Source organism: Saccopteryx leptura, chromosome 1, assembly GCF_036850995.1.
Source record: "Saccopteryx leptura isolate mSacLep1 chromosome 1, mSacLep1_pri_phased_curated, whole genome shotgun sequence".
Classification (NCBI taxonomy): domain Eukaryota; kingdom Metazoa; phylum Chordata; class Mammalia; order Chiroptera; family Emballonuridae; genus Saccopteryx; species Saccopteryx leptura.
The window spans coordinates 56,532,808-56,560,360 of NC_089503.1; the positions used below are offsets into that span (position 1 = coordinate 56,532,808).

The following is a 27,553-nucleotide window of genomic DNA, read 5'->3' on the forward strand; positions in this document are numbered from 1 at the left end:
AGATGAGAAATTAATGAAGCTGGGCCATCTGAGAGTAGCCAATTAGAAAAGGCCATTGCCTTGTCCTTGCTGCTGGGATCCTTCAAATTGGCCTTGTTCTTGATCTTTCCTCAGCCATGCTTGTTCAGCTCTTCCTTACTTAATCAGTTTATTTTATATAATAAAGAATTTGGCTGGGTTTTTTCTGCAGGTCAACTTCCCTGGTGACAGAAGTATCTTTGTAATTCATGGTGAGCCCCTTGGATCACACTAGAGTTCATGCTAATGAGATGACTCTGGATAGGTAATGTCACCAGAGAGACCAATAAGTGACTTGTGGATTGGGGCTTTGAGCCAAGTGATATAAGCCCAACCTTCAGGGAGGAAAAGAGGGCTGGAGATTGACTTGTACCATGTGGCCAATGATTCATTCAATCATGTCTACATAATAGAACTCCAATAAAAAGTCTGCACAATGAACTCAGTTAAGTTTTCTGGTTAGCAAACACATTAATGATTGATGTCCTGATTCCAAAGGAAGAAGATCCAGAAACTCCACCAGGATCCTCACAGAACTTGCTCTATTGGTCTCTTCTTTTGGCTGGCCCTATCCTTTGTAGTAAAACTTAAATCACAAGTATAGCACTTTCCTGAGTTCTGTGAATCATTTAGCACAGCAATTTTCAACCTTTTTCATCTGATGGCACATATAAACTAATTATTAAAATTCTGTAGCACACAGCCTGACCAGGCGGTGGTGCAGTGGATAGAGCGTCGGACTGGGATTCAGAAGACCCAGGTTCGAGACCCCGAGGTCGCTAGCTTGAGCGCAGGCTCATCTGGCTTGAGCAGAAAGCTCACCAGCTTGAACCCAAGGTCGCTGGCTCCAGCAAGGAGTTACTAGGTCTGCTGAAGGCCCGCGGTCAAGGCACATATGAGAAAGCAATCAATGAACAACTAAGGTGTTGCAACGCGCAATGAAAAACTAATGATTGATGCTTCTCATCTCTCTTCGTTCCTGTCTGTCTGTCCCTGTCTATCCCTCTCTCTGACTCACTCTCTGTCTCTGTAAAAAATAAAAATAAATAAATAAAAATTTTTTAAAAAATTAAAATTCTGTAGCACACAGAAAATAGATCTTTTGCAGATCTGATTTTAAAAATAGGTATAATCTTGATTTATTCATACTGGTCAACTATTGTTGTGTGTCGGCTGTTGTCATTTTATTATTATTATTGATTGATTCATTGATTGATTTTAGTGAGAAAGGAAATCAGAGAGTGAGACAGGAACATCAATCTGTTCCTCCATGAGCCCTGACCAGGATCCAGCCAGCAGCCCCTATCTGGGGCTGATGCTCGAATCAACCAACCTATCCTCAGTGCCTGAGGTTGATACTCAGAACAACTGGACCATCCTCAGCACTCTGGGGAACCAATTGAGCCACTGGTTGTGGGAGGGGAAGAGGGTGAGTAGGGGGAAAGGGTGAGAAGGGAGAGAGAGAAGGAGAAAAGGGGAGAAGGAAGGAGAGAAAGGGGAGAGGGAGGGAGAGAGAAGTAGATAGTCATTTCTCTTGTGTGCCCTTACCAGGAATCGAACCTGGAATGTCCACATGCTGGGCCAAAGCTCTATCCACCAAGCTGACTGGCCAGGGGCATGTATTGCATGTTTTTGTTTTTGTTTTTTTAATTTTTATTTATTTTTTTATTTTTAATTTTTTTATAGGGACAAAGAGAGAGTCAGATAGAGGGATAGATAGGGACAAATAGACAGGAACGAAGAGAGATGAGAAGCATCAATCATCAGTTTTTCGTTGTGACACCGTAGTTGTTCATTGATTGCTTTCTCATATGTGCCATGACTGCGGGCCTTCAGCAGACTGAGTAACCCCCCGCTCGAGCCAGTGACCTTGGGTCCATGCTAGTGAGCTTTTTGCTCAAGCCAGATAAGCCCGTGCTCAAGCTGGCAACCCCGGGGTCTCGAACCTGGGTCCTTCCGCATCCCAGTCCAACGCTCTATCCACTGCGCCACCACCTGGTCAGGTTGTATTGCATGTTTTATTTTTATTTTTTTATTTATTTATTCATTTTTTTTTTAGAGAGGACAGAGAGAGGGAGAGAGAGGAGAGAGAGACAGAGAGAGAGAGAAGGGGGGAGGAGCTGGAAGCATCAACTCCCATATGTGCCTTGACCAGGCAAGCCCAGGGTTTTGAACCGGCGACCTCAGCATTTCCAGGTCGATGCTTTATCCACTGCGCCACCACAGGTCAGGCCTGTATTGCATGTTTTAAAATTTCTTGCAGCATACTAGTATTCAGCAGCAAGCTGGTTGAAAATTGCTGATTTAGCATATTACAAAACATGAGGGAATAGTGGAAAACCCCTGATTTTGTAGTTAGTTGGTCAGAGCACAGGTGGACTGGGAACACTTAGAGCTTATGGCTGATTTGGTGTCTGAAGTTAGTGGGGTCTGTGCCCTTAACTTGTGAAGTCACCACTAATTCTGGGTAGTTAGCAATTAAACTGCATTCCATTATTTCACTTAAACATTCTCTCTGCCTGACTTTACTCATCTATAAATGGAGATAAGGAATATTCCAAATAATAAATCATAGTATTACAGTGTATAAAGTTTTGTGAGAAATAAAAGAGTTACTATAAGTAAAACATTCAGAACAATGTCTAGCACGTACTAAACACTACAAAGATATTAGAACAATTTTTGAGTTCTTGTTTTTATTAAAGTTCGGAGTTGGTGGCTAATGTAGAGATCACCAGTCTTTTCTGCTAAACTTGAAATAACACAGAGAAAAGACTGGCTCCTAACATTAGTCAGAAATCTTAACAACACTAATCACATAGATGATACTGAATTAGTCAACTAATGTTCTGAACACAAATCAACACTGCTGATATCTACATTATCTAGTGAGACTCAGACCAGGCAGTTTGAGCCAGTGCCAGGTTATTATTATACATGCTTTTTGTAGCTCTGGAAATCATCATTCCAGAGATATTAGGGGCCTTGCTCTTAAAAATGAACCAAATTGTTGTGAGGAATAGTACACAAGAAGAGTCTCATTTTTAGTCTGTCAGACATGACACATGGTGAGCAAATCCTAAAATGGCACATATATATCACTTCTCAGCTTAGCTGAGAGCTGCAACACTGCACATTGTGTAGGCCCTAAGAGGAAAAATTCATTTGATGTGAACCCTGAGTGGAAACTCAATTGCTGAGATGGGCTCCCCATAGTCAACTGAAGGACCAAATTTTATAAATAGTACGAGTCTGGTGGTCATTTGCTGACGGACTTCACATGCACTCCATATACCAGGAAAAATCTCACCCTGAACTCTCAGCTTCCCACACCATCTCCCACTTGTTTACACCATCTGAGTCAAAAATTGCAGGGAATTTCCTCTTTCTACCAAAGGACTGAGACTTGCTCTGTTCAATCAGAGCTGAACAATTTTGATACCTCATTTGCATAAAATGGATCTAATGGAAACTTGGGGTTACTTTCTCTATAAAAGGCAGCTTCCCCTTTGTCTGGGGAAACACAATCTAGGTTGCTACCTGACTCTGTGCCTTCTAGGTTGCAGCTTCTTTTGCTCAATAAAATGCTTTTATTTTATTACAGTCTAAAATTATTATTATTTTTTTTAATTCAGGGAGAGGAAGGGAGGCAGAGATAGACTCATGTATGCACCCTCACTGGGATCCACCCGGCAAACCCACTAGGGGGAGATGCTCTGCCCATCCAGGGCATTGCTCCATTGCTCAGCAACAGAGCACCTGAGACAGAGGCCATGGAGCCATCGTCAACACCTGGGATCAACTTGCTCCAATCGAGCCATGGCTGCAGGAGGGGGACGAGGGGGGACAGAGAGAAAGAGAGAGAGAGGTAGGGGAGAGAACTAAGAGAGGGAGCAGTGGAAAAGCAGATGGATGCTTCTCCTGTGTGCCCTGACCAGGAATCGAACCTGGGACATCCACACACTGGGCCGATGCTCTACCACTGAGCCAACCAGCCAGGGCCTAAAATTAATTTTGGTTTACAATTGAAATGTTTTTCTCTGCTCATCAGTAATGTGGACTAACTCGTGAAAACTCACTTCATTGTCTTCCATCTTCCTGTGATTTAGAATACATTTGGAAATGTTTCAAATAGTTGTTAAGTAAGTCCAGAAATAAAAGTTCTTACCAGAAAATTATCTTGGGCTGTTTTCCAATATTATGATTTAGGCCCTCTGTTTTGCCCTTTCTTGATCACTTTCCCTTCCCAGCTACTTCTGTGTGAGCCAGGAATGCGCTCCCTGCCATTCTTCATTCTAAGTTCCTACTTATGAAACCCACTCTTAAAACCCAGGCGCCATGTCCTCATGTTAATACAGAGAAATAAGTAAATTAAAACTACTTGGTACTAATAGAAGTTTTTTCCTGGCAGTGTTAGTGAATTCCAAAGATCATTTCACTGATGGATCTCTCATCGTTGGACAGCCTGAGTTGCTAAGGAGCTATTAAACAAAAGCCTGCACAAGAAACTTGACTTCTAAAGATTTCCAGAAAGCTGTCTGTGTAGCTAACTTACGCTTCTTCTACACTGATAAAAACACAGTTAACAGAAACTATCAGCCTGCCCAGCCTAGTACCAGGATTATAACTTGTCCTGCTTCAAATTTTTTTTAAACATTTTTTGTTTTTTACTTTTTATTCATTTTAGAGAGGAGAGAGTGTGAGAGACAGAGAGAGAGAGAGAGAGAGAGAGAGAGAGAGAGAGAACAGGGGCAGGGGGAGCAGGAAGCATCAACTCCCATATGTGCCTTGACCAGGCAAGTGCAGGGTTTCAAACCGGCGACCTCAGTGTTCCAGGTCGACGCTTTATCCACTGTGCCACCACAGGTCAGGCCCTGCTTCAAATTTAATGCTTTCTATCTACATTTTAGAAGATCCCTTCCAGATCTAAAATTCTATAATTCTAGATAACAGTATAAACAAAAAGAGAAACTGCATCATTTTACCAAAACTGGTCTTCTCTACCACCGGACTAGTGCTTTCATCCAAGATGGTATGTGAAAGCATTCACCCAGAGAATAGGAGGCCCAGGTTTAAGTTTTGGCTCTACTTTTAACTAAATGCATGACAATAAACAGTAACTTCATAAATCTAGGCCTGAAGTTCCTTATCTGCAAAACCAGGGACCCTAGTGGTCACTTATGTTTAAACCTTCTTAGCATCAAGACCCACTCTAACAGTAGGGAAGAGACTGCTCCTAATGTTGTTAGTATCAAAGAGGCTCTAGCCACAGATACAAGCAGAGAAAAGGCAAAAGCCCTGTTTTTCCTTTCCCTGTCAAGTTTCTCACGATTTGACATGCACTTCCAATCAGAACTCTGAAGCAAATATTCTAGAAAACAATGGTATTATTCATGGTTTAGCAGTTTTACACATGAAAAAGATTTCATGTTTTTCTTTAATAAGTTAAATATAAGTCAGCAGAATGATGTGAGTGCTGAAGGCCCTAGTATCTAATCAGATTGAACTAATAGATATACAGGGTCCAAAACTGAGAAGTTGATGGTCCTATTCAACTCTGTCCTAATCAAACCACACCTGGGAGACTACATCCAACTCTAGGAAACACGATCTAAGAAAGACATTAACAAAGGTGTTCACAGGATGAGGAGGAGGCTGGTTTTTTTCAAAGAACTAAGGCTACTTAACCCAGAAAAGAGAAAACTCAGGGGAGAAACTGTCTAACTTCCAATCTTTGAATCATCTAGAACTCAGCAGAGCTGGGACCAAATGGGGAGCTACAGAATAAAGGGGCTATCTCAAAAGCTCCTTCTCTCTGAAGATGAAGGAGCAAAAACTGGGGTGGTGGAGAGGTAGTAGGAGAGAGACAGGGATAAGATGGAATTTAATTATAATTATAGTGAAAAACAACCCAACTCTGTTTGGAGCATCCCCCCATTCTCAGAGCAGTGACTATATTAATTCTTATTCAGTGATTGTATGTAGAACCACTTAAATAATTTGCTCTTTACTAAGCATTTTAAACTCATGTTCTTCTAAGGTCAACATGATGCCCATCTTCTCTCTTCTCTAAATCTGGTAGAAACTTGGTTTGACAACAAGGCTGCCTATTACCTTCCGAGGACTTCCATGCCTTCCATAGGTCCTCCACACTGATGAGCTTATCCTCGCCATGGAAGGTGCTGTGTTTCACTGTCGGATCATGGTAATTGAGATCTTCCCTGAGGAACTGCAAGGGAAAAGCATATAAGATAAAGCACAAGAGATACCTGAGAGTCAGTCCACCCAGATCTCCATACAGGTCATTGAGCTATCCACAGTAGACCCCCTCTACCCAATTCACAAGTGTGTCATATTACTCATCTATCTTTCCATGTGCCTATGTCCTAGTTGCCAACTAGAGAGAGCCTTCTCTCCTTTGTAATATGTTTCCCTTGAAAAAAATAAATAAATATGAATAATAAATGTCTTCCTTTTTTAATTATGGAAAGGTAATAAATGATAGTTTAACTGGAATTCAATAAGCCAGAAGAAAGAAGGGAGGAAAAATTAATAATTTTTGAGCATTTATTTATATATTAAGCAATATTCCAAGAACTTCTACTGTATTTTCTCATCTAATCCTCAAAACCAATGAATTATCATACCTATTTTACAAATGAGAACAGTGATATTCTCATATTGTTAGTGACTTGAGGCTTCAGGTGATTACAGCCCCTAGCTTTTGAGTTACTTCACCTGACGCCCCTGCTGAGCCATGCCCAGATTACGAATACATGGCAAAATAAATGTTGCTGTTTTATACCACCAAGTTTTAGGGAAGTTTGTTATATAGCATTAGATAACTGAAACATTTGCTCAAGGTAATAAGTGATGCAGTTAGCAGTCCAACCCAAGATACCAGGTTTAACAGTCTACATTTTTGCCCTTCACTACATATGCTGTCCTTTATTTATCTGGATTTCTTTTCAAAATATACTTTAATAAGAAAGAAAAAAAATGTCAAAGCTTTTAAAAATTTAACTGGTAATTAACTTCATAGATACTCAATCAGCCTGATCCCTAACCTCATTAGTATGTACAGGGTTGAACACTGATCACTGCTTTCCACATAGCCTCAAATATCAAAGAAATATGCAATTTTGAGCCCTGGCAATGGTAGAACAGCAGCCCAATGTGTGGTTAGTCCTGGGTTCAATTCCCATTCTGGGCACACAGGGGAAGCAACCATCTGCTTCTCCAACCTCCTCCCCTTCTCTCTCTTTCTCTCTCTCTCCCCCTCCCACTGCCACAGCTTGAATGGTTCGAGCAATTTGGCCCCAGGTGCTGAGGATGGCTCCATGGTCTTGCCTCAGGCGTTGAAATAGCTCTGCTCAGAGCAGCGGCCCCAGATGGGCAGAGCATCACCCTCTAGTGGGCTTGCCAGGTAGATCCTGGTCGGGGAGCATGAGGGAGTCTGTCTCTCTGCCTCCCTGCCTCTCACTTAATAAAAAAAAAAAAATGCAATTCTGGTCACTATTCTCACAGAGCACATTTTAGTAGGATTTTCATAAACTGTCTTTCTATCCATCTTTCTTTATACCAGGGTGCAGGAAACAGTCTGACCCTGAGTAATGTCAATAAATGTTGCTGACTAAATGAACAGATGATTGACAGTATGGTCCCAGGTTCCCTGAACTTTATAAATAAGGGGTGGTTGCCTCCTCTGGGTTTTGTAGACATTGAGACAGCTGGGCATAATAACTCAGGCAAGAAGTTTGAAAACAGTCCACACTGGAGCATTCTCAGCCAAATCACAGTATAGGCTGCTGTGCACAAGGAACGATAATGTAGCGCTGCTACAAAGATGGACATATTCACTATCTGTCCTGTCCAAAGAGTTGCCACTAGGTATATATGGCTATTGAGCACTCATAATGTGGCTTGTGTCACTAAAGAACTGAAAATTTTAAGACATTAATTTAGATTTATATAGCTACATGTTAGAGTACAGCTCTAATATGTTCTCTACTGAGGATATAGGTATGGTCAGCTATACCCACACAGGGGCTAGAATGGTGTAGGGAAGTCACGAGTTCTAGTGAGATGAAACTGTGAGAGTGGTGCTCACAAACATAGGTTTGACAGCTCTTTGCGCCCTCTAGCCACAACTAAATTCAAGTCTCTCTTATATTTGATAATTAAGCTCTCCAGCTCCCCAACTCTTATTTAAAATTGCCTAGAGAGCCTGACCAGTGGAGGTGCAGTGGATTGAGCGTCAGCCTGGAACTGAGGGTCCCAGTTCAAAACCCTGAGGTCACTGATTTGAGCAAAGGCTTTCCCACTTGTGTTAAGGGTCACCAGCTTGAGCGTGGGATTATCAACATAACCCAAGGTCACTGGCTTGAAGCTTAAGGTCACCAGCTCAAACCCAAGATCACTGGCTTGAGGCCCAAGGTCATTGGCTTGAGTCCAAGGTCACTGGCTTAAGCAAGGGGTCAGGTCACTGAATCGGCTTAAACCCCTAGTCAAGGCATGTATAAGAAGCAATAAATAAACAATTAAAAAAATGAAGCACCTACAAGTTGATACTTCTCATCTCTCTTTTCCTCACCCCACCCTTAAATAAACAAACAAACAAACAAATACAATTGTCTACAAAATTAAGTAGGTGACCTGGTGAAGAGCCCAGAGCAAGAAGATATTGCCAATTTCTGGAAAAAAAAAAACTGATTAAAGTATTTTTTTTACTTTTTTTTTTTTTTTTCTGAAGCTGGAAACGGGGAGAGACAGTCAGACAGACTCCCGCATGCGCCCGACTGGGATCCACCCAGCACGCCCACCAGGGGGCAATGCTCTGCCCCTCCGGGGCATAGCTCTGTAGCAACCAGAGCCACTCTAGCGCCTGGGGCAGAGGCCAAGGAGCCATCCCCAGCGCCCGGGCCATCTTTGCTCCAATGGAGCCTCGGCTGCGGGAGGGGAAGAGAGAGACAGAGAGGAAGGAGAGGGGGAGGGGTGGAGAAGCAGATGGGCGCTTCTCCTGTGTGCCCTGGCCGGGAATCGAACGCGGGACTTCTGCACGCCAGGCCGACGCTCTACCACTGAGCCAACCGGCCAGGGCCTTTTTTTACTTTTTAATAGTCAGCTTTCGGCAATCTGAGATTCAATTTATTATATGCTATAAATTGTGAATCTTAGCTTTTTTCCCACAAATTGTCACCCAGAAATCCCAACCCTATTTATTAAATTATCTGTCTTTTGTTCCTTTTTGAAAAATATGATTTAATGATAAATTAATTCCTTACATATAGGGGGGTATGTTCTATGTTCTCCATTCTTTTGTACTAAGCCATATTTCTATTTCTATGCTAGTACTTGACTATTATTTTATATTTTTTATTTTATTTTATACTTTAAAAAGTTTTTTTCTAATACCTGGACCCCCTCTTCCTATGGCTCTTCTATAGTATCTCAATTTTGTTAATTCTATTGAGAGTCTGACTGCTCCAACTGGGAACCTAAGTGATGAGGTCACTAGACCTTAAACACAGACACTGCGACATATCAGAGAAGACACAGCAACAAACAGTCTGAGACAGCCTGTCTGGGGACAGAAATTCATTCACTTATTCAACAAATATAAGATTTCTAAGTATTAGGCATAGTTTCAGGTCTTAGAAATGAAGTAGGTAGCAAAAGGGCATACGAATCTTTCTCTCCATTGAACTAATGTAACAGAGAGAAATGCTCACTCTCTCTGATTCCAATTTGTTCAAGCCTGCTGATGTTCCCATGGCCCTCGGGCTAATAGCTCCTGCTTTAGACACACTAATCATTAGAGAAATTCTAATGATTAAAATGAGTTTTTATAAAAACAGCCCCTTACACGTTCCCTTCTCTTGACACAAAAGAAGCCTGAACTCTGTACTTTCTTAAAATGGATTTGAAGATTAGGACTTCCATCTTCTCCATGGTGCTTTCTCAATCAATAAATCTTTCCTTACTCCAAACTCTGACATTTTTAATTCTGTCCTTTCAAAGCACTGGGTACACAAACTTTGGACCAGAAATACTAACATTCTATTTGGGTGAAAAACAATAATTTCTTTAAAGAAGGAAAGAATAGGGAATGCCAAAACTAGTAGTATTGGTGATCTGTCATTTAATTAGAGGAGTCAAGGAAGGGAACTGTTGGGCAGATAAAATATATTATGCTCACTTTGTTAAAGATGGCGCTGCCTATGTGAAAACCATCGCCCAGGTGATATTAATGTGTGTTGGGAGCAGGCTGTGGGCAGGTAGGATCCTTGTAGCCTGGGGCTTGGTTTTAGAACTAAGCTTTTCCCACCCTTTTTGATGTGGGGTGGTGCAATCCCATCATGCCTCAGATAAGTGACTTTGTATTAGAGACTTCCCTATTTTGTATATTGGATTAAATGTTTTGATTTCTGCACTATAAAATGGGGCAGACCGGGAGCTTTCTCTCTCAGTTCCTGAGATTAGCATTAGAGGAGAGAGCAGAGAAAGGAGAGCAGAGAAAGGCCATGTGGAGAAGCCAGGGGAAGCAGCCAAGATGGCAGAATGCTGAAGGAGAAGCCAGTTAGTGCAGAATTTGTGCAGGAGAAGGAGATGGGGAACAGAGGTGAATAAATCTGGTGAGCTAGAAACCTTTGATTCTAGGAAAATCGGCGCCCTGGCCGGTTGGCTCAGCGGTAGAGCGTCGGCCTAGCGTGCGGAGGACCCGGGTTCGATTCCCGGCCAGGGCACATAGGAGAAGTGCCCATTTGCTTCTCCACCCCTCCGCCGCGCTTTCCTCTCTGTCTCTCTCTTCCCCTCCCGCAGCCAAGGCTCCATTGGAGCAAGGATGGCCCAGGCGCTGGGGATGGCTCTGTGGCCTCTGCCCCAGGCGCTAGAGTGGCTCTGGTCGCAACATGGCAACGCCCAGGATGGGCAGAGCATCGCCCCCTGGTGGGCAGAGCGTCGCCCCCTGGTGGGCGTGCCGGGTGGATCCCGGTCGGGCACATGCGGGAGTCTGTCTGACTGTCTCTCCCCATTTCCAGCTTCAGAAAAATGAAAAAAAAAAAAAGAAAGAAAATCGGATAAGTCAGTAGCTCTGTGAGCACTGAATGAGTGGGTTTTGGAGCCCAGTGTGTGTTTTTACTTGCCCGCCGGGTGTAAGCTAGGATTAAAGATGATGGCCCACCAGTTCTTGGCTCCATTGTTTCATTACTGTCTGTCCAAATCTAATGAGAACCTACATGGGCCAGGTGGCTGTGATGGTGGCTGTGGCTACTGGCCCTACTGGCTTTACATTTGGCGTAGTCTGTGGCAGGATTCAATACAGATGAGTATGGAGCCACCTTTGAGTGGTGGAGTAGAGGACTGGCTGCTGTTACGGTTCCCCATGGCTGTCCTTTTGGGGACCACAGGCTGTCTGACTTTTACAGCCATGCATGAGGAAGCCAAGAGCTCTGTGGAAGAGGCTGCCTGGGACCTGCAAACTGAGCAGTGGAAGGAGCTGGAGCAAACGCGGGAGAAACAGATGCTGACCCTGGAGCTGGAGGAAGCGCTGGAGGAGGAGGCCGACCAGGTTTGCGAGATTCACCTGGAAATGGAGCAAATGCTGGAGAAGGAATCACAGTTTCATGAGTTGCAAATTGCCCTGGACGTTGTGAAGAGCCAGCAGTGGCGGGAGGCCAGGGCTGAGGCCGGAGCTGGAGATGCAAGGCCTGCAGAGCAGAAGGCGGCAGCGGCCCGGGACTCGGGACTCGAGCCCGACAGTGGGAGCTGGTGTTTTCAGTGAGGAGAATCAGGCTGGAGTCCGCAGTCTCCAGAAGCTGAGAGCCCAGCTGGAAGGAGCACCTACTACAGCCTTGATAGGTCTGCAATTTTGGGACATAGGGGTGAATGCCATCATGCTCTCCGGAGCAGAGATGGAAATGCTGACTGCCATTGCCACGTGCTCCTCCTTGGGACAATGTAAGACCTGCCAGGACGTTAGGGATGAGGGGGGTGGCCGAGGCCCCATGTGCGTGGACTGATTTCCTGGACTACGACCGGAGTGTGCACTGGCTCCTTTGTTGGATGGACTTATGGATTTTGGACAGTGTGAAATACCCTGATGGGGTGGGGGCAGCTTTGCTGGAGGCGCTTTCCTTGCCCCGGGAAGCTTTTCACACAGCTAGAAAGAAGGCCAAGGACATTTTGCGCTTTTGGCAAAGTGCTCAGAGACTGGTGAAGTGTACCTTTGTAATTGTTGAAATTGTATAATTTGTCATGTTGTTGTAATTTGTGTAATGTGCCTAATTTCCTTGCACAGGGATGCCAGTGGTGTAGATTGTGGGTAGTAAAGTGAGCATAGGGGTGGATTGTTGGGCAGATAAAATATATATATTATGCTCACTATGTTAAAGATGGCGCTGCCCACATGGAAGCCATCGCCCAGGTGATATTAATGTGTGTTGGGAGCGGGCTGTGGGCAGGCAGGATCCTTGTAGCCTTGGGCTTGGTTTTAGGACTAAGCCTTTCTCACCCTTTTTGATGTGGAGTGGTGCAATCCCATCATGCCTCAGATAAGTGACTTTGTATTAGAGACTTCCCTATTTTGTATATTGGATTAAATGTTTTGACCTCTGCACTATAAAGTGGGGCAGACTGGGAGCTTGCTCTCTCGGTTCCTGAGATTAGCATCAGAGGAGAGAGCAGAGAAAGGAGAGTAGAGAAAGGCCACGTGGAGGAGGCCAGGGGAAGCAGCCAAGATGGCAGAATGCTGAAGGAGAAGCCAGTTAGTGCAGAGTTTGTTCAGAAGAAAGGGATGGGGAACAGAGGTGAATAAGTCTGGTGAGCTACAAACCTTTGATTCTAGGAAACTCGGATAAGTCAGTAGCTTTGTGAGCACTGAATGAGTGGGTTTTGGAGCTCAGTGTGTGTTTTTACTTGCCCACTGGGTGCAAGCTAGGATTAAAGATGATGGCCCACCAGTTCTTGGCTCCATTGTTCCATTACTGTCTGTCCGAATCTAATGCGAACCTGCACTGGCCAGGCAGCTGTGATGGTGGCCGTGCCTACTGGCTTTACAGGAACTTTTAAGCAAACATCTGAGGAAGATGTTGGAGAAATGCAGGCAAACTAACTGGAAGAAGAGTATCCCAAGAATATAGATGGCAAATGCAAAGACCCTAGGCAAGGAGTTATTTGGTATGTTCACTGAATAGCCAGAAGACCAGTGTGGCAGAAGAGGAATGAGAAGAGGTGGTAATTATATAAGAGGAATTCAGAGAAGCAACAGGATGCATATCCCAAAAGTTCCGACAGGCCATTAAAAGAACTTTGACTTTTAACTCTGAGATGGAAGCTGTTGGAAGAATTTAAACAGTGATGCAATACGATCACATATGCATTTTTAAAAAGATTTTCCTGAATGCTATGTTGAAAAGCAGATGATAGGAGAGCAATGGCAGATGCAGAAAACCAGTCAGGTGGCTACTGCAATACTCTAGGTATAAGCTAGTGGTGGCTTAAAACAAGGCAATAGGCCCTGGCCAGTTGGCTCAGTGGTAGAGCGTCGGCCTGGAGTGCAGGAGTCCCGGATTCGATTCCCGGCCAGGGCACACAGGAGAAGCGCCCATCTGCTTCTCCACCCCTCCCCCTCTCCTTCCTCTCTGTCTCTTTCTTCCCCTCCCACAGCCAAGGCTCCATTGGAGCAAGGATGGCCTGGGCGCTGGGGATGGCTCCTTGGCCTCTGCCCCAGGCTCTAGAGTGGCTCTGGTCGCAACAGAGCAATGCTCCTGAGGGGCAGAGCATCACCCCCTGGTGGGCAGAGCGTCGCCCCCTGGTGGGCGTGCCGGGTGGATCCCAGTCAGGCGCATGCGGGAGTCTGTCTGACTGTCTCTCCCCATTTCCAGCTTCAGAAAAATACAAAAAAAAAAACCAAAAACAAGGCAATAGTGTGGGGGTTGTGAGGAGTTGTCAGGTTTGGGATATACTATTTTAAAGAGATAGAATTTGTAACCCCCAAAATTTTTTAGTTTTGATTCATCAGGTTCTTTAAGGTATACCCTAATTTGGTTCTCTTAGGCTCTAACCCAGAACCTCTTAATCTAGGACTAGAGAAACATATTTCATATGCAGTCCTTAGGAGCAGAAATGCAAAAATCTCTAAGGAATGGTATTTTCTGCCATTACTAGCTAACTCCAGAAAACATGAGATATATCAGCTGCTTATGGATAACCAGCAAAAAACAGACTGCTGCTTATAGTTAAGTCTGAACACTGAGGTCTATGGAGAGCAGAGAGGTTCATGGGAAGAAAATCCAAGGAGGATCTGCACAGGAGTCTGCATATAGGCTCTACTAGTGCCACAAACCATGCAAAGGAGCGTGGGGTATGAAAACAAAGACATGAAGATGATGATGCCAAATGCAGTGTGTGGGCCAACGAAAGCACTACCTGAAGGAAGGGTCTGCACCTGAGTGCAGCCTCTTCAGAGACAAAGCGAAGCTGCAACAATCAAGCCTTATGAGTAGGGAGGGCATGTACTTGCAAATACAGAGCTCCAAAGCTCTAGAAGCAGACCCCTAACTTCCTGTGTGACTTTTGGGGAAGTTACTTAGCCTCTGTGAGCCTGTTTTCCCCTCAAAACGAAGGGTAACTATCCCTCTCATTTGAGTGTGAGAAGTTAAATGGGACTTGTTTGAAGCCTTTGCATGTGTCTTTTAATGACCGACAGAGCATTTTATAAATTGAACCTGTTTAAAAATAAAAAACTTTATCCAAAAAATACCTAAAAGCACTGAGCTTTAGTGACAACTTTAGAATTTAACATAGAAGAGGCTTATGGGCAGCAATTTTTTGTTTGTTTGTTTATGTGTTTTTAGCAGCAATTTGATTAGAAGGGAGAGTGGTGGCTAAGGGATTTGTCACGAAGTTGTGTTTGCATAACAAACACATTGTTTTGTGTAGATTGTCCATTACAAATTAATTTTAAAATGCAACATTTTATGAAGATATTTTTCATATTTTACTTAAAAATTAAGAAAAACTCAATTGTTCATATCAAAGAATATTTTATATATATATATATAGTAATTTGGGCAACTTAGAGGTAGGGAAGTTGGTGTGGAAATAATGAGGGCTTAAGATCTTACCCCTGACACCCCTCCTGGGTTCACATATCTACCTGGTGACAATCTGCCAGAGCTGAGCAGCACCTGCCTCCTTCTGAAGTGGCATATGCTCTCTAGTTTGCCACAGCCCCCCCCCCCAGATTTATGTATGTGCATTTGTACAGCCCACATCACTCGGTAATGATACTCCCGGCCCCTCAGAGGAACGGAGCGTGTGATTCCTCATGAACACAAAAGCACTCTGTAAGTTTTAAAGGACAACTAGGTTAGTTGTGATTATTAATGTAAGAAAGTTGAAATAAGGATATGGAAATAAGAGAAAAAAGCTTCTCGACCAAAGGTGACTCTTCTGTTCCTTTGACAGAAAAGCCCCTGTGAATACCCTTATTATTCTTATATGTCTACCTCCCCTACCAAAAACTATATACCCTCTAATAGAAAATCGCAGCTACCCAGCCATAAGCACAGCATACAAGAATGTTGTATTGAACTAGAACTCTAATGTTTTATATACTTGAAGCAGACATTACCACCATATTACTCTGAACACTGTCCTGTATACAGCTAATAGTTAAAGTCTGATTTAAGACAAAGTTTAAAGGTAACAAAAACCAAAAACAAACAGGCAACTTTTGGCTCCACAAGGATTTACTATTTCAGACTCAGAACAAGCAGCTCTTCTCTCAGGGAGGCCTAAGGAGGCTCCCTAAAAGTCTTGCCTTACCATGGGGAATGCAGCACATTGGCTAGAGCTTCAGCTTAATAGCTCTCCAAAGAGCCAAGGGACCAGCTGTCACTAGGTATATTTAGCTCTATGAGCTCAGCAAAGTAATCTTGGTGATGGAACAAAGCATGCAACCCCATCCCAACTCTTAAGCAGTAGTGAAGTGTGAGTGACAGCAAAGAAGAGGGGAGACCTCTCTCTAGAAACCCCACAAAATGGGCTCAGCAAGCTCCATCAGTGAATAGAATTCACAGATATAAAGTCAGAAGAGGAGCAGCATGTCTTTGGGATCTGGGTGGGTCTCTTGAATCCTTAGAACCAATTACTCTCCCCCTCTTTCCTACCTTGTTCCTCACTGCTCACCTTCCATGTCTCCCAAACCAAATCACACCACCTCTACTCCTACTTCCCCCCACACACTATATTTAGACCCATAAGACACATGCCCCAGGCCTGAGAAGCTTCTCAATTCATATTCACCCCTGAACATCTAGCAAGGGCCCACATTTTAACTACAACAGCTCTGAATGCCTTCTATAGAGATTTCTGAAACATGAACGTCTCAGAGGTGAATCTGTCTGCAGTGAGACCAGAAACTATTGCTTGAGGGCAGGTAAAGCAGTCATTTCTCATTCACCTTGATACACCTAGTCTGACTCCTGCCAGTCCATCACCAGAATAACCTTTGTAAAATAGAAATCTAACTATACCAAAGCAGCTACTTAAAATCTTATGGCTTCCAGCCGTGGCTAGTTGACTCAGTGGATAGAGCGTCGGCCTAGTGTGCGGACGTCCTGGGTTCGATTCCCAGCCAGAGCACACAGGAGAAGCGACCATCTGCTTCTTTTCCCCTTCCTCTTCTTCCCCTTCTTTCTCTCTTCCCCTCTCACAGACAATGGCTCATTTGGTTTGAGCATCGGCCTTTGCTGCTGAGGATAGCTCGGTTCATCTGACCATTGGCCCCAGATGGGGGTTGCTGGGTGGATCCTGGTTAGGGCGCATGCGAGAGTCCGTCTATCTCCCCTCCTCTCACTTAAAAAAAATCTCATGGCTCCCCATTACCTACAGGATAAAGCTTTATCTTCTTGGCTTTGCATTTAAGACCTTCTCCTATCTGGCCCATAAACTAACTTGCCAGTCAGCTTCCTGGCCACTGTCCCTCCCTACCAGATACCTACATTCCAGACCAGGGATCAGGAAAATATGGGAATGGGCCAAAAATAGTTTGCTGCTTATTTTTGTAAATAAAATTTTATGAGACTATAGCAGCGGTTCTCAACCTGTGGGTCGCGACCCCAGTGGGGGTCAAATGACCATGGCTTTAGGCGACTCCTGTGTTTTGGTCATTCTCGTTCGACCCCCGCCGGGGTCGTGACCCACAGGTTGAGAACCGCTGGACTATAGCAACACTTATTCATTTATACTATCGCTGCTTTTGTGCTACAAAGGCAGAGTTGAGTTGTGACAAAGCCTAAACTACTACTGAAAAAGTTAGCCAACATTTGCTCTAGACCACTTCAGGCTCCTTGAACAAACCCATCCTCATTTATACTTCTAAACCTTTATACAATGTGCTCCATTTAAAACATTTTCTCCCTCTCTTTATCTGCTAAAGAAAAAGTCACTGTCTCTGTGAAGTTTTCCAGACCTCGCCCAGGCAAGTGATTTGTGCTATTCTATTTGTTCTCTCATGTCTCAGGGTATACACCTATGATAATATTTATCCCAACATACTATAACTACTATTTAATTACATCTCTCTTACTTTCCCTAAGCAACTTAAATATAGAAAGTATTTTATTTGTCATTTATCTCTTTACCCAGCATCTTGTATAGTCTCTGGAACGCTCAAATGAATAATTAATTTAGCTCCATAAACTCACCTCCAAGCATAGGGCCTGGCACAGAGCCGGCTACGTGGTTATTAAATAACTTAATGAATGTCTCTCACTTGAGTTTGCCCTACAACACCCAGCAGAGCATTTGGCTTACAACAGCTAGTCAATGCAAAGTCTGTTACTATACAGAAAAAAGATCCACAAATATTCGGCCAGTCTAAAACAAAGATATTCAGCTAGGGACAGTGAGTAGTAACACTGGCTTGGAGTCAGTGTAGCATGATGATTCAGAGTTTGGTTCTAGAGCCAGGCTGCCTGGATTTGAATCCTGGTTCCACCAGTTACTTTCAGTGTATCATGCACATACATAATTTATAAAATGGAGATAATAGTACATAGTATTAAACTTCAGAATACCTTCACGTTGAGGATATTATAAATGAGTTAATTTACAGAAAGAACTTAGAATAGTGCCTGGCACAAAATAAGCTCTCCTATGTGTAATTTTTTTTCCTAAATATTAACATATTTATTATTATTGGAGTATCACTAGGACAGTGATACTGATCTCTCATATGTAAAGGAGACCAACCCATAGAGGAGATAGAGGATAGATATTTCCTAAGTGCTATATAAAGGCCATATACCAAAAGAACAGCAATAGAGATAATTAATACAAGGCACTGTAACCTACTGACTTCTAAGGTCCTTTCTGCTCTACTCTCTGATTCTTACTTTTAAAGCTTTAACTCCATTTAAAATAGAAATTTCACAAACTTATGCAAGAACCTCTAGGGCTGGCCCCTACCTGCTTTTTTTTGCTACACCAACTGCCACTTCCTCACATCCTCTATAATAATTACTTGAAATTAGCTGAAAGTACTAGGCTTTCATCAGTCTAATGTCTTTGCACATGCTTTTCCCTTACCTAAAACAGTCACTTTCTCTTGATCACTCCTAGTCATCTCTTCAGACTCAGATAACATGTCAGCAACTCTGTACATGAATAAAACTAACGTAGGTCTTCCTCTTCTGTGACTCCATCACAATATTCACTTCTCCTACTATAGTATCCTTATCTGTGCATATGGCTGCTTCCACCACTAAAGGAATTTGCTTGACCAGGCAAGCCCAGGGTTTCAAATCCGTGATCTCGGTGTTCCAGGTCAACGCTTTATCCATGGTGCCACCACAGGTCAGGCTGGGTAAGGATGTTTAAAAAAATGAGTTGGAGTGAACTTCTAGCTTGACAGTGTGAAAAGCTCCATGGACCCACTCTCCAGTGAAACTGGGGGAAATTAATTTTTTATTTTATTTTTAATCTTTTAAATTTTATTTATTGATTTTAGAGTAAGGGGAAGGAGGAGAGAAAAGGACAGAAACACTGATCTGTTCCTGTATGTGTCCTGACTGGGGATCAAACCCACAATCTTTGCATCTTGGGATGACTCTCCAACCAACCAAGCTATCTCTGGTCAGGGTGGGAAAAATTATTTTTTAAAAGCAACCATTTAAAGACTATGGAAACAGTCCTAAGGATACACAGCAAATGAAGAAACATCTGCTCAAGAAGATCTAAAACTCAGTAAGAACAGTGAGAGTTTGTAATATTCAAACTATCACCTACTTTCTCTCTCTCTCTCTCTCTCTCTCTCTCTCTCTCTCATTCTCCTTCCAAATCTGTAAGACAGAAATTCCACACCAGACTGGTGCAGCCAAAAACACAGGGCTCCCTCTCTCCCAGGTTCCCAGTTCGAGGGCTATCTACCTAAAAGAAGCAAAACACCAGCATTTCTGGTCCTGCCTCCAGTCCCCTGTTGCTAAGGCTGTCCTAAATGGGTGCAGCCGAGAAGTAACTCTCCTTTTTTCCACCTATCCCATATTCATGGAATGAACAGGGGCTTCACCTTGAATGTAACTTCACTGAAAATACTGAGGCTTTGTTTGTCATCGCCCTGGCTTATAAAACAGAAATTATACTCAGGGACAAGCAAGCAAAAAAGATCTGAGGCTACAGACAACTCTTCACAGATTGCTCAGCTCCTAAAGTGACAGTGTCACTCCAGCTCCAGAGCCATGGCTCAGAAATACTGCTTGTAAAACAGAGAGCTTTGACCCTCTTCCCAAAGGAAATAATTTTATTTGCAACAGAGTATAAAGAAGTTCAAGACTCAGGTTGCTCTCAAAAACAGTGAAAGTTGTAAAAGGATTTGGTAAAAGATTGGTGGATTAATTGGAGGTATAGGTTAAACTGTAGGCTGGAGAATTTTCTGGTGAGAACAGGAAAAAGATAGCTGGGAAGACCCCTTCTGGGGCAAGAACAAATCTCAAAAACCGATCTCAGGCCTGACCAGGCGGTGGCGCAGTGGGTAAAGCGTTGGACTGGGATGAGGAAGACCCAGGTTCAAGACCCCAAGGTCGCCAGCTTGAGCACGGGCTCATCTGGTTTGAGCAAAAGCTCACCAGCTTGAGCCCAAGGTCGCTGGCTTGAGCAAGGGGTTACTCGGTCTGCTGAAGGCCCACGGTCAAGGCACATATGAGAAAGCTATCAATGAACAACTAAGGTGTTGCAACAGGCAACAAAAAACTAATGATTGATGTTTCTCATCTCTCCATTCCTGTCTGTCTGTCCCTGTCTATCCCTTTCTCTGACTCTCTCTCTCTGTCTCTGTAAAAGAAAAAAAGAAAAAGGAAAAAAAAAAACATCTCAGGAACTATCCTTTCAGAAGAGCCCTAATATAACTGGATCAGTCTGTGGAGCAAATTTATGCCCCAAGACAGTATTGAAAACAACAGAGTACTCAGATGGCAACTAATGAAGCTTACCAGCTAGGTGTGGTCCCAGAAAGAGAGAGTCAAAGAAAGCCCTGCCAAAACTACTGTCATTCAAAGGTGACTGTAGGCATATCCAAGGCTGTACCCTCTGAGAAGCTACATCAAAGGCTTCACACTGTGTGGAGGAGATGGTAAAAGACCACTAAAATAACCCACCAAACAAGTAAATCATAACATAACAAGTCCCAGAGAGGTTGGATCGGTACCCAGAGTGTCTACAATATATTATCAAATATGTCCAGTTTCCAACAAAAATTTTAAGACATGCAAATTAACAGGAAAGTATGACTCATACACCAGAAGAAAAGCAGGCAACAGAAACTGTGAGAGCAACCAAATTTTAGATTTAACAGAAAAAAGACTTCAAAGTAGCTATTATAAATATGTTCAAAGACTAATGGAAATCATAATTTGTAAAGAAAAAGAAGTAAACAAATGTGTGATGACAATATCACATCAAATAAAAAAATATCAATAAATATAAATTATACTGCTCACAAAAATTAGGAGATCTTTTAATCGCTTCATATTCATTTTGATGTATCCCCTAATTTTTGTGAGCAGCATATTTTTAAAAGCCAAATAGATGTTGTGGAGTTATAAAATACAATTACTAAAATAAAAATTTCAGAATAGGGGCACAATAGTAGACCTAAACCAGCAAAAGAAAGACTTAGAAAACTTTAAGAGAGTTCAGTAGAAATTACACAATCCAAAAAGCTGGGAGAAAAAAGAATAAAGAAGAATGTAGTTTCAAATAAATGTGGAATACCATTAAGCTCATCTATATATGCATTATAGGAGTATTGAAGAAACAAGTTAGCCCTGGCCGGTTGGCTCAGCGGTAGAGCGTCGGCCTAGCGTGCGGAGGACCCGGGTTCGATTCCCGGCCAGGGCACACAGGAGAAGCGCCCATTTGCTTCTCCACCCCTCCGCCGCGCCTTCCTCTCTGTCTCTCTCTTCCCCTCCCGCAGCCAAGGCTCCATTGGAGCAAAGATGGCCCGGGCGCTGGGGATGGCTCTGTGGCCTCTGCCTCAGGCGCTAGAGTGGCTCTGGTCGCAACATGGCGACGCCCAGGATGGGCAGAGCATCGCCCCCTGGTGGGCAGAGCTTCGCCCCTGGTGGGCGTGCCGGGTGGATCCTGGTCGGGCGCATGCGGGAGTCTGTCTGACTATCTCTCCCTGTTTCCAGCTTCAGAAGAAAAAAAAAAAAAAGAAAAAACAAGTTAAAGAGAAAGGAGAAGGAAAAGTATTCAAAGAAACAATGGTTGGAAAATCCACAAATTTATTGAAAAACATTGATCTACCAATTCAGAAAGCTGAACAAATTTCAAGTATGATAAATGCAAAGAGATCTGCAAATAGACATATCATAGTAAAATACTGAAAGCCAAAGGCAAGGAAAACACCTTGAAATCAGCAAGATAAAAATGATTTGTCACTTACAAGGGAAGTATAATAAAACTAACAGCTAATTTCTTATCAAGAACAATAAATGCCAGAAGGCAATAGCATGACATGTTTAAATTACTGGGAGAAAAAAACCTGTCAAACAAGAATCTTTTTGTTTTTTAATGAGAAATAGAGAGAGACAGAGACAGAGAGAAGGATAGATAGGGACAGACAGGAAGGGAAAGAGATGAGAAGCATCAATTCTTCGTTGCTGCACCTTAGTTGCTTATTGATTGCTTTCTAATATGTGCCTTGACAGGGAAAGAGGGAGACTGCAGCAGAGCCAGTGACCCCTTGCTCAAGCCAGCAAACTTAGGCTCAAGCCAATGACTATGGGGTCATGTCTATGATCCCACACTCACACCAGCAACCCCGCACTCAAGCTGGTGAGCCTGTGTTCAAGCTGGATGAGCTCATGCTCAATCCAGTGACCTCGGGTTTCAAACCTGGGTCCTCTGCATCCCAAATTGACACACTATCCACTGCACCACTGCCTGGTCAGGCTCAACCAAAAATCTTATATCAGCAAAATTATCTTTTTAAAATAGACAAAATAGGTATTTCCAAATAAACGAAAACCAAGAAAATTAATTGCTAGCTGACACACCTTAAAACAAATACTAAAGAAAGTTCTTAAGGCTAGTAAGTGACCACAGACAGTAATTTGAATTCACATGATAAAATAAATGTTTCTCTTTAAATAGATATATTCATTCACTCAACAATATTTACTGAGTACCAACACAGAGCCAGACACTGTTCTAGGCACCAGGGATTTAGCAGTGAACAAAACATCTCTTGCCCTTACAGACCTTGTATTCTAGACAATAAACAATAAAATACATGATTAAATGATAGACTCTAAAAGGTAATAAGTCCTTAAAAAAAATAAGTGATGTATAATGAGGTTCTGTATCCCAAGAATGAGGTAAAGTTGCAGATTTCATGAAGAATGGCTAGAGTAAACAAGGGAGATAGATGAAGGAGGATAGAGCATAATGATAAGTGGGGGGGGGGGGGTGACAGATCATATAGAGCTTTGCTGATTCTTGTGGTAACTTTGGCTTTCATAAATAAAAAATGCAGTTATTACAGGATTTTGAGCAGATGGGTGAAATAATCTGATTAACTGTGTAGACATGGCAATTTGTTAGGAGGATATTGAGCCTCGGTGCCTGCAGTGGAGTGGTGGTGAGAAATTACTAGATTGTGAATGTATTTTGAGGGCAAAACCCACCATATTTACCAATGGATGTGAGGTGTGGGAGGAATGGTGGATGATTCAGTTTTTTGGCTCACACACCTGAAACAATAAAGTTCTCTTCAACTGAGATGAGGAAGGCTGTAGAGAGAGCACGTTTTGGATGAAGTGATATTTAGAATCCATTTGAGGTATAAGGTTAAACTTCAAGATGCCTTTCAAATTCTTAGAAAAAACCCACATGAATAAATTGTCATATTCTTGGATTTGTCAATTGAGTCTAGATAGGTCATCAAAGGCATGAACAGTAACAATTACAAAATATAAACTAAACTTATTCAAAATTGAAAACTTTTATGCTTCAAAGGACACTATCAAAGTAAAAAGTCAACCTACAAAATGGAAGAAAATATTTGCAAATGATATATATGATAAAGGACTTGTATTTAGAAAATATAAAGAACTTTAACAACTCAATAGTAAAAAGACAAATAGCCAATTAAAAATGGGAAAAGATATGAATAAAACATTGCTCCAAAGAAGATATAAAAGTGGTCAATAAGCCCTAAATTGACACTTCTCCAAAGAGGACAGATGGCCATTAGACATATGAAAATATCCTCAAATTCGCTAATCATCAGAGAAATGCAAATTAAGACCACAATGAGAGATCACCTTACATCCATTGAAAGGCCATCCTCAATGAATCAACAAACAACAAATGTCAGTGAGGATGTAAAGAAAAAAGAACCCGCCTGACCAGGCGGTGGCGCAGTGGGTAGAGCGTCGGACTGGGATGCCGAGGACCCAGGTTCGAGACCCCAAGGTCGCCAGCTTAAGCGCAGGCTCATCTGGTTTGAGCACAAGTTCACCAGCTTGGATTCAAGGTCGCTGGCTACAGCAAGGGATTACTCGGTCTGCTGAAGGCCCGTGGTCAAGGCACATATGAGAAAGCAATCAATGAACAACCAAGATGTCGCAATGCGCAACGAAAAACTAATGATTGATGCTTCTCATCACTCCGTTCCTGTCTGTCTGTCCCTGTCTATTCCTCTCTCTGACTCTCTCTCTGTCTCTTTAAAAAATAAATAAATAAATAATAAAAATAAATAAATAAAATGACAAAGTTTAAAAAAAAAGAAAAAAAAAAAAGAAAAAAGAACCCTTGTGCACTGTTGGTGGAAATGCAGATTGGTACAACCACTATGAAAAATAGTATGGAGGTTTTTCTCAAAAATTTTAAAATGGAACTGCCTTATGACCCAGCTCTATTCTGCTTCTAGATATATATCTTAAGAAATCCAAAACACTAATTTAAAAGAATATATGCACCCCTATGTTCATTTGTTGTAGTGTTATTTACAATAGCCAAGATATGAAAGCAACCCAAGTGTCCATCAATAGACAAAGGGATAAAAAAGCTGTGGCACAAATACAAGATGGGGCAAAAGTAGGTTTACAGTTATGATTTTGTGAAACAGTTTATTCTTATATTATTTATTATTTTTGTATTATTTTCCATATGAAAAACTATAAACCTACTATTTTCTCATCCTGTATACAATGGAATATTACCTGGTCATAAGAAAGAATGAAATCTTAACATTTGGGACAGCATGGATAGACCTAGAGGGTATTATGCTAAGGGAAATAAGCCAGTCAGAGGTAGACAAATACCACATGATTTCACTTATGTGTGGAATCTAAAGAAAAAAATAAATGAACAAAAATTGAAACAGACTTATAGATACAGAGCCTGATGGTTGCCAGAGGAGAGGGGAATTGGGGAACTGGGTGGAAAAGGTGACAGGATTTTAGAAGGACAAATTGGTAATTACAAAATAGTAAAACAAAATAGTAATGGGGATATAGAGTACAGTATAGAAAATACAGTCAATAATATTGTAATAACTATGTATGGTTCCAGATGGGTACTGAAAATGAACTGTAAATTTACTAATGACACAATTTACACTTTAAATAGATTCATTATATAGTATGTGAATTATAGCTCAATAAAGCTGTTTTTAAAAATTGATCGGTTAGACCAGAGACCATGTAAATTTTTTCTGTAAAAGACCAGAGACTATTTCAGGTTTTGTGGGCCATTCAATCTCGTACAACTACTCAACTTTCTGTTTTTGTGTGAAAGCAGCCATAGACAATTTGTAAATAAGTTAGAGTGGCTCTGTGCCAATAAAACTTTATTTATAAACACTGAAATTTGAATTTCATATAAATTTCACATACCACAAAATTCTTCTTTGGATTTCCCCTCCAACTATTTAAAAATATAAAAGCCATAAATAAGTAAATAGTTTACATATAAAAGCCATTCTTAGTTTGCAAACTGTACAAAAAATAGGAAGGGCATCATAGTCTGCTCATACCTATACTAAAAGTACCTAATCTTTCCCTCCATTATGGCTTCAAGTACTAAGGAAATCTCTCTCCCTTACAATTCCCACGAACAAGACTCAACTTTGATTTCCTTCTCAGTTGTCTCCCATACTACCATCCCTAAGCATGGCTTTCCAAGACGCTGGAAACACAAACCCAGTCAAGCACTCAAAAGCAGGAAAACCTCTGGATTTCATTTCCAAACTAGAATACCAATGTCAATAAAAAGTTGAGGGCTTACCATGTGTTCCTTATGAATGATAATCACCTTTGGGCAGTGAGAGGGCTGGCTTAGGAACAAAAGTATAAAAGAGTAAGAGAAACTCATAGCCATGTTTAAGAACCTTCTGGCTCCTAATCAACTTCAAAAGGAAGAATTTAGGCAATACCGGTAACAAAAAAAAAAAAAAAAAATCCTCAAGAACAAAATCTCTCGCCTGACCAGGCGGTGGCGCAGTGGATGGAGCATCGAACTGGGATGCAAAGGACCTGGGTTCGAGACCCCGTGGTCGCTAGCTTGAGTGCGGCCTCATCTGGTTTGAGCAAAATCCCACCAGCTTGAACCCAAGGTCGCTGGCTCCAGCAAGGGGTTACTCGGTCTGCTGAAGGCCCACGGTCAAGGCACATATGAGAAAGCAATCAATGAACAACTAAGGTGTTACAATGCACAGTGAAAAACTAATGATTGATGCTTCTCATCTCTCCCCGTTCCTGTCTGTCTGTCCCTGTCTATCCCTCTAACTCACTGTCTCTGTAAAATAAATAAATAAATAAATAAATAAATAAATCACATATTAAGAACAAAATCTCGAGTATCATAGAGTATCTATCATACAAGAAGGTAGAAGGGATTATTGAAGACATTAGGAGTTCTAGAAGCCTTTATTAAGAAGTTTTTATTTATTTATTTGCCTAACCAGAATTTATAGAGCAGTTAATACATGATACGTCCTGTGCTAGGATTCAAGGACACAGAGATCAATTAGACATATTGAGAGCACTTAGGTAAGACAGATATATATACAGAGGAGCATCAGTCCTTGAAATCAAGAACAGCTGTTCTATGTGGAGGAAAGTGCTATGGCTCAATCCCCAAAACAAAGTCCAGAAACTTTCTCTCCTACCCTTCCAACCCCACACTGCCCAACAGGGTGTTTCAGTCTCTACCAATCATGGAGCTTACTCACAACCCAGAGTTACCAAAAAGCTTGTGAAGTGACAAATAGGAAAAAAGAATCTCACAGATACAGACTCGAATCTCATTTCTACCACATACTTACTATGTCACCTTGAGCCTGTAAAATGCAGATTAACTCAGAGTTACAATGGGAAGAAAGAAGTGAGATCATTTAAGGCACAGTTCTTCACAGTGCCTATAGATGCATAAATGTTTGACTGTTCTGAACCTGGGTCCCTGGGCAAGAGGGCTTATACTGTGGAGAATGGTGTATTTTAAATGAACCAGCACTCAGATTCTGAGTCCCAGCAGCTTCTTAATCTTAGCTCCTCCTCAAGATTCCAGATGGCTAGATGAAAGAGAACATGGTTCTCACCCAGTAAGAGCCACATTGCTAGGGTGTATGCCTTACCTGATCTACACCTGCGAGAGCCTGATCCTGCTGCACACTGAGGGGAAAAGAGGAGAAGCTGGATAATAACTACTATTGAAATTTGCACACAGCTTTACGGTTTACGAAGGATTCTTTACATCCATTATCTTATTTGAGTCTCATATCAGTCATTTAAGGTATATGTTACCAGTTCCCTATCTTATAGATGAAGAAATTATTCTCTTCATACCTCCCTACATGTCTCCCAAACTTATATTTTTTGTCTACTGCTTTTACTCATAAAGTTCCTCTTTCCTGGAATGCTCTTCCTTCTTTCTTCATCAGTAAACCATTGCTCATCTTTAAAACCCAAGTTCCACAAAGAAAACCAGATAGAAGGTGACGGAAGACTATATGACTTTGGGTGATGGT

The 27,553-nt window shown here is 42.1% G+C and overlaps 1 protein-coding gene across 6 annotated transcripts in view; it reads right to left on the reverse strand.

Annotated features, from left to right (window-relative positions):
• STIM1 (stromal interaction molecule 1) overlaps positions 1-27,553 on the reverse strand; it is a 235,037-nt gene that overhangs the window by 64,863 nt on the left and 142,621 nt on the right. For all 6 annotated transcript variants that reach the window (XM_066367057.1, XM_066367065.1, XM_066367074.1 and 3 more), the window contains exon 3: positions 6,133-6,247. In XM_066367057.1, coding sequence (XP_066223154.1) covers positions 6,133-6,247 — 115 coding nt within the window. The remainder of the gene's footprint in view (positions 1-6,132; positions 6,248-27,553) is intronic.